The sequence below is a fragment of the Abrus precatorius genome, unplaced genomic scaffold (assembly GCF_003935025.1).
Source record: "Abrus precatorius isolate BTA unplaced genomic scaffold, Abrus_2018 Scaffold5, whole genome shotgun sequence".
NCBI lineage: Eukaryota > Viridiplantae > Streptophyta > Magnoliopsida > Fabales > Fabaceae > Abrus > Abrus precatorius.
The window spans coordinates 1,840,057-1,848,274 of record NW_020874395.1 but is presented as its reverse complement, the minus strand read 5'-3'; the positions used below and the strand labels follow the sequence as shown (position 1 = coordinate 1,848,274).

Genomic DNA, 8,218 nt, shown 5'->3' with positions numbered 1-8,218 from the left:
TATATATATATATATATATATATATATATATATATATATATATAAAGATATAATAAAAGAAAAAATATTTTGAATATATAAATAGATAGAGAGAGGAAATGGGTCCGTGGAAGCTATAATATTAGAGAATTTAGACCTCTTATTGTTTTCTCTCTCTTCAAAGCTGTCTGTCTCTGAACCTAAAAATCGCTGTCTTTCGGTCTCTGTACCTATCATCATCACCATCCCTCTTTCTGAAAACTCTGCCACCATGAGAGTGAGAGCCAAACTCCTGTGATCGCCACACCCTCTTCCTCTTAATTATCGTTATTCAAACAAATCCAAGAGTGTGTGTTTGTGTGTGTGACCTTCCAAAAACCTTGCATGAATGATATCACTACCACACCCTCTCCTTCTCCTTCCCCTTCTTCAACCATGGCCTTTCCACCTTCTCACACTTTCTTGTTCCAAACCCATGAAGATCATGACCACCAACACCATCTCCGTTCATCTTCTTCCTCTTTCAACGCCTTCCCCTCCTTCCCACCCCAACACTTTCAAGGTGATCCATCACACACACTTAACACCCCCCAAAGTGTATAATTCATATATATGTCATGCTTTTGAATTGCTGGTGTACTAATATCATGGAAAATTATTAATAAATGCAACTCATGTAGCTATCTACATAAACTTTTGAGCTTGTTTATTTTATCATTATAAAAAAATTCCCATATATTTTGATAAAAAAAAATACACGTTTTAATGAAAATTTATGATTCAGATTGATTTATTCAGACATAACAATTATACATTTAATACAGTTCAAAATTAAATTAATTTTACTCAACTTTAAACTAAACAGATCCTGTAGTGCTACAAATAAAATTGCAGTTGGATGTGTTATGTAGAAGTTTTTATAGTAATATGGAGTGCTAATTTGTGATTTGTAGGGGGTGGTGCAGGTGCAGGTTTCATGATGAAGCGATCCATGTCATTTTCAGGCATAGAAAACAAGTGCGACGAAGTGCATGGGGACGATGAGTTATCAGATGATGGATCTCAGATTGGGGAGAAGAAGAAGAGGTTGAGTTTGGAGCAAGTGAAGGCTCTTGAAAAGAGCTTTGAGTTGGGTAACAAGCTTGAACCTGAAAGGAAAATGCAGCTTGCTAAGGCCTTGGGGCTTCAACCAAGACAGATCGCTATATGGTTCCAAAATAGAAGAGCAAGGTGGAAGACCAAGCAGCTTGAGAAAGAGTATGAAGTTCTCAAGAAGCAATTTGAAGCTGTGAAGGCTGATAATGAGTCCCTTAAGGCTCAGAATCAGAAGCTACATGCAGAGGTAATGGTATCATATGTAGATAGCTTTTGTAATTGGATCATTCAATTTTTTATATTAGTAAGTTGTTTTGTGATTACCCTTTTAAAATCTCACTTGGTGGGAGTCTTGTGATGAATCATACTAGTAATGGTTTTGGAAAAATGAAAACTTGAATGTTTGAAGATCTTGGGGTTAATTGGGTACCATTTAAATCTTGATCTTGATTTAAAATATTTAATATTGATTAAAACGACCGTATGGTCCTAATAGATTTTGACTTGACTCCAATATTCAAGTCTTTATTGTTGAGAATTTGGGAGATGATGAGGTTGGTATTTCGGGTAGAAAGGAACGAAGTTCTAATTTTTTATTCCTCGGTTTTTCTTTTTTTCTTTTTTATTCCACCAAAGTTTAATCTTCCCCTCCTGGACTTAGAGTTTGATTAAGTCGCTATATTTTGTGAAGGTTAATCTATATTAGCTGTTTTTAGTTGTCTTCCTTTTCCCATGTAATTGATATTTTCATGTTTGAAGAAAGAAAGCTAGCCTTTTCATATATAAATATATATTTGATTTAATAATTATAAGAGTAGCTTCTTCTTTTTTTTAATTTTCTTTTCGAGTTTACTGAGAAAACTATTTCATTGATTGAGTTGTGATCCAATATGTCTTAGTGACTAAATTTAAAGTGATTGATTCCGTCATTAGCTTTTTGCTTGATTGTGAGTTGATCAATCTTGGGAAGAGTCAGTGTGACAGTGTCAGAACTCAGAACTGCAAATTAATAGTAATAATGTTTGTTTTCCTTTTTCTATTGAATACTGTGTTATAACTATTCCATGTTGGTATGAAAAAGACAAGGTTGCATTTGATCCTTCACAAGGAACAAAGATAATTAATAAAACAAGAAGCTAGGAATCAAAGCTATCTGTTGAAACATGATCACACCTGAAAACACTTTTGGTTTCACACTTTCACTCTATGGTGTATGCAGTTACAAACTCTAAAGGGTAGAGATTGTTGTGAAACTGGAACAAGAAGCCTCAAAAAAGAAACTGAAGGTTCTTGGAGTAATGGAAGTGAAAACAGTTCAGATATCAATTTGGATCTCTCAAGAACACCAGTGATGAATAGTCCTGTGTCTTCTCAGAATGGTAAAAGCCTTCTACCCACTTCCCTAAAGCCCACAAGCATAACTCAGCTTCTACAATGTTCATCAAGATCAGACCTTCAAGATGAAAGCTTTTGCAACATGTTTCACAACATTGATGAGCAGCAGAATTTTTGGCCTTGGCCTGAGCAACACCAGTTTCATTAATTGAACTACCGAAATTTGATTTTAGACATTAAAAATGAGTTTAAGTTGCAAGTGATGATGAGATGAATTTAAGTTCATTAATTAGGCTTAGCTCAACGTTTTTGCAATTTATGTTTCTGATGTAGATTGGTGTATAAAATGTTTGAACAAATCTACTTAAGTCATGAGGAGGTGGTGGACTTTAAGTAGTGCAACTTCTTTCCTATTCCATTACACTTTAGTGTTTTCCGAAATATATATAATATTTTTCCTAGGTTGAAATAAAATATCTTATATTATATAATATATATATATATATATATATATATATATACACGTGTCCCAAAGTGGATTTCCTGCTCTGGCACGTAGCATGGGCCACAAATAAAAATAGGATTCTCTGTTTGCATTGTTTAAGCATATTTTTTATTTGAGTTATGTATTTCATACTTTATTTTTTATATATAAATTATCTTTTTGAACTCTCTTTATCATGTAACTTATTTTACCCTATATTTCTATTTTTTTCATATTTTAATAAACATTATGCATAAATATATCTTTTGTATTTTATGTTAGTACTTGAATTAGAATTAAGTGTATTTATTGTTGCTTCTAACTATTTATTATTTTTTATTTAAGTGATTTTTGCTTATTACACTTTTGTATAATTATATTAACAATTAAAAAAGTATTTAAATAAAATAATATTAAACACATAAAAACATTATATTTAAAATCATGACATCATACCATGAAAAATTGCATGAAAAAAGGTGTTGGGAGAAAGTTGAGCTCATGAAAGAGCATGGCTGACTTGAGTACAAAAGAGAAATTAAATGGTGCAGTGAGTGAGTGATGTCATTTTATGGGTTGAAAAAAAAGCCAAATCTAGCTGGGAGTTTACAAAGAGTAGTGGGGTTGGGGGAAGAAGGATTCTGAGTTAGCACACAATCCAAGGAGAGAGAAGCTAAAGAGGTAGGAAAAGAAGAAATAAAAAGTTAAAAAAAAGTTATACAAATTGGTGATGGTGTTGTTGAAATTTCAAAGCAACCTTTGCCAATTTTAATCTGACAACCGAAACTACTTGACCCTGTATACTGAAGTAGATCCATGTGACTACTGCCAAACCAAAGCAAAAGCCTCTGATCTCTTTCTCACTCTAACTCTGCATCCTAAGTTTCTTAATAGCATAAATGTTTCTTTTTCAATATTTTTAGGTCACAATTTTTAGTTTTTAATAAAGTATAAATATATGTATATAAAATAAATGAAAATTATGATATCGGTTTTTACTTGTTTAAATAATGCATCTGTTCTTAATTATATAGTTGATCTAGAAGGGTTTCCAGAAAAATAGTAGTAAACTCCTTGTAGAATGAACATTACACAGAACATCCCCACCATAAATAAATAAAAATTAAAGCAAATACATGCAAGATCTGGTGTGGTAAATTGTTTTTTTTTTTTTTTGAAGCAGCATTGTCACCAAACTATTTTAATTTAAACTTGTTTTCGTGAAACATATATAGAAATTATTGCAGAGAACTTATTATTGTTGCAAAAAAATAGCCCTAGAGCATGGTCTAACATTCAACAATGTTGCTACCCAATTATACGATTTGGAGGAATATATGTGGATCTAAATCAAAGTATTACTATTACTAATTTCCTGAACGAATTTGCATTTTCTATTATTGATTGGAGTTAAGAAATGGAGTTGGGAAGACCATTTTCTTAGCCATATTATTTTGTCGGTTCAAGATGATATTGTCCTTATCAAAGATAACAAATATTCTAGTATGATACTAAATAAAATAATCATAATAAAAATTTAAGCTCTTCTCATAATTCTCCAGACTAACAATAAATCGACTGTGCCTGAGTGTCATAAAATTATAAAAGTCATGTAATATTTAAACATGTAAAAAAATATTTATAAAAAATCTTATTATATATATGGTGTTATTAGATTTGTATAACGTAATATTATATCTTTATCTGATCAAGAATTTCATGATTTTTTATAGTCTATTGCTATGCTGAGTGTTGCTTGATATTATAAGCATACGATAAAAAAATCATATTAAAAGTATTAGACAACAAAAAAGATACAAAGTAGCATCTTATAAATGAAAGTATATATTGAATTTTTATAAATTTATTATATCAACATAAAAATATTAGAGAGGAGTTTCTTAAGCTAGATAAAAAAAATGTAGTAGTGATTTTTATTTTTTTTTTGTCGATTTATCATCGATTATAAAGTTTGTAAATTTAATATGTATATAGTTTTCTGTAAGCTGATTTATTCTGTTCTACGGATTTATAGATTTTAAAACAAACTTTGAAGCAAAATTTGAAAAGAGGTTTTTTTTTTTAAGATATATATAATAATATTTTTAAAAAATTGATTAATTAAAGAGAGCTTTGCAATGAACATAACCTGGGCTAACTCTCATTACGGATAATGTATGGATAAGTCTTCTTTACGATGATTCTAAAATTTGAGTCTGAAATTTAATTAGTTTTAAAAAAAATAAGCTAAAATTTCATATAATTTATATACAAAAATATACAGAAAAATAAAAAGTTTACAAACCGGTTAGATAGTAATGTTTATGCAAAGTTTTTTTTTTTGGAAAAAAAAAAAAAAACATGGTCGAGAAATTGTGAACTTCCATTACACCTGTATACGAAACAAGCACTGCATAATTATTATTATGGCATTTATATTCGGAAAATTATATGAAACCAAGAATAAGTATACATATTTTTCGGAGGTAATAATAATAACAAGTTGTGAGGCTGTGAGGCATTGCTCTTACTTCTTATCAATTTGTATCACTGCTGTATCATCTGTCTCATAGAACTGAAAAAATCATCAGAAATCTCAGATAGCCATTGGTGTAACCAGTGTCATGCACGTGAATAAGAAATGTACAAATCCCAATATTACAATGTTCGAATTGGAAGTGCTAATGTATTTAAGAGATTGGGGCCATTTGAACTGACACATATATGATAGTGAAACCATTCTATGGCTCTATATACAACAATGAGCATTAATGTGTTGTGTATCTGATGTAGCCATTCACCAAGACATGTGGCCATTGTAATGTGTGGTTGTGTAAGAAAAAGCATTCAACAGACATGATACCAGTTATTAGTGAATTGTCTTTCTTGATTTTGATCAATGTTAGTAGGACTGGCATTTCCAGGAAACACCAAAACATGTTTGTGACAATTTCTAGTTTCCTATCATATCACATTTATTGTTGTCAAGTTCCAACTCATGCATGTTCATAATTAAATACACAGTTTAATTATACATTTATTTGATAAATTATTTTTCAAAAAATTATTGATCTCAATTTTTATCATACTTAAACTAATAATTTTTTATTAAAAAACATGTTTTTATAATATTATTATAAATGTGTGATACATATATATATTTTTTAATAAAACTTGTTATTTTGAACGCTTAAACTTAGCCATAAATTTTGCACGACTTCTTTCAAATAAGCATACAAACTAATTTTAAATTCTCTTTTATTTTACATCTAAAAATTTTATTAATGATTAAATTAAAAATTATTCTGTATTTTGTATATTAATAATAGAAAAATTATCAAGAGAATTCATAAGAAGAGGTTGCAAGCATATATATATATATATATATATATATATATATATATATATATATATATATATATATATATATATATATATATATATATAATTTGCATATGCTTTTGTCGAAAGTGCCGGTGGCCTGTGTGTGTAAATTGAATTTTTTAGAAAAAGTAAAATCGAGTTATAAATAACATATATAAAGAGCTACTATTAATGTGACAAGTGTTACGACAGTATCATAGAAGATATTCCAAAACAAAAGTGTTGATGCTTTTTTATTGATTGAAGATTAAAGGACACGTGATTATGAAATCGGTCAACTTCATTATATATATAATATAACTTTTAATTTTTTAATATGTTTAAAAGTACATAATAACATTATCTAATACAATGATAATATATCATATTATAAAATTTATTGTATTAATTTTTATTATATATTATTAGATGCACATTAAAAATATTTATAACTTTTTATTAATCATTTGTGATTATCTATTGGTAAGATCTCTTGCCTTTTTACTAACAACAACAGAATCGACATGATTTTCTGAGGTATGTTTAGTATCGGTACCAACCATAAATTGAAAATGCTATTGGTAATGGTATGCATGGAAAAATAAATAAATAAAACTTAGGCCTTGTTATTGGTTAGAGTCTTATTTTAGCCAATGTATCCACCTTTGATGTTTATATGCTGATTTATAATATTAACTTTTATTATATGTATTATGAAGTTGAAATTTCAACAACACTAATAATATTTACAATACTACACTTACATTTTGTTGTATAGTAATCTATACTATGAATCTGACTCTTTTAAAATAAAAATAGATGTCTTAAGACAAATTTTTATAAAGTATTTTAATTTTAATTAATAATAAATAAATTTTATTTATTATATGTATACAGACACACACAAAGAGCCTGCACTCGTGTCTTGTATGTAATTTACAATGGTACGGTAGGTAGCATCATTTAATAACCATAAATCTGTAAAAGTCACAAAGTTTGTTCAAATGCTGGAGTTACATGAGTTCTGGAAATTATTTAATATTGTGCGTTAAATATATTAAATAAAATAATTTTAATCACTAGATCATATTATAAATAGTAAAGATGAATTATAAAAATTGTGTGATATCAATTAACTTTTAATTTTAATTATTTTTATCTTATTATACAATTTAAATTTATTATTCCTATTCTCACTGCATAAAGAAATTTTCATATCTATTTATGCAAGACCAAGGTTATTAATCTTACATGTCAAACTTAAACAATAATACCATTTAATAATTGTTCATGAAATGTCAGATTCACTAATTTAATTAATAATTTAAATTTTTTTTATCAAGTTTATAAAATTTCATACCAAAACAAATTCAATAAGTACTCCATTGAATTACTTTATTTTAATATATAATATATTATTGAAATATAAGTAAAAATTTTGTATGACTTTTTTAAAAAATTACATGATTCTTATATTTTAATTAATTTATGACCAACTCTGCAAAAAGAATCTCTCCAAATTATGCGAATGTTCTTTGTTACCTAACATATTTTTAAGATTTATTCTATTTTAATTTTAATTTGATCATCTCTTAAGAAAGCATTTTTTAAAAATAAAACGCTTAAAATCTACCCAACTTCAATCCTACCTTTCAATTATGGTTGTTAATGAAATTTAAAAGTAGGCTCGATAGACATGCTTGTTGAAAGATAATAAAAGCTCAATAGTTTGATTACTAATTAAAACAAGAACTATTATTCGTTGCAATAAAATTTTACACAAAGATTGTGATGAAAGATATGTCAATTAAACTACACTTAATTATTGATTTGATATATCTTCTACGAGTCTTAAAGTTATAGATCCAATGCAACTTAAAGAGTGTTATTATGGAGCCAGTATACGAGGTTGATAGTGAAAAAAGGGGTAATATACTTATAAAAATACTTCAATATTCAATT

The 8,218-nt window shown here is 28.0% G+C and overlaps 1 protein-coding gene across 1 annotated transcript; it reads left to right on the top strand.

Moving 5' to 3' along the window:
* The first annotated feature begins 363 nt into the window (after positions 1–363).
* Positions 364–2,617, top strand: LOC113867937 (homeobox-leucine zipper protein ATHB-20-like). The gene is made up of 3 exons (XM_027503447.1): positions 364–541; positions 933–1,321; positions 2,294–2,617. The coding sequence occupies exons 1-3, from the start codon at positions 364–366 to the stop codon at positions 2,615–2,617; spliced, it is 891 nt and encodes a 296-aa protein (XP_027359248.1).
* The last annotated feature ends 5,601 nt before the right edge of the window (positions 2,618–8,218 follow it).

Bases quoted from the DNA above. Each gene is read 5' to 3' on its own strand.
- LOC113867937 (XM_027503447.1), top strand. From the start codon at position 364: ATGAATGATATCACTACCACACCCTCTCCTTCTCCTTCCCCTTCTTCA. The intron at 542-932 runs GTGATCCATCAC...TGTGATTTGTAG, and splicing joins CCCACCCCAACACTTTCAAG to GGGGTGGTGCAGGTGCAGGT. The intron at 1,322-2,293 runs GTAATGGTATCA...TGGTGTATGCAG, and splicing joins ATCAGAAGCTACATGCAGAG to TTACAAACTCTAAAGGGTAG.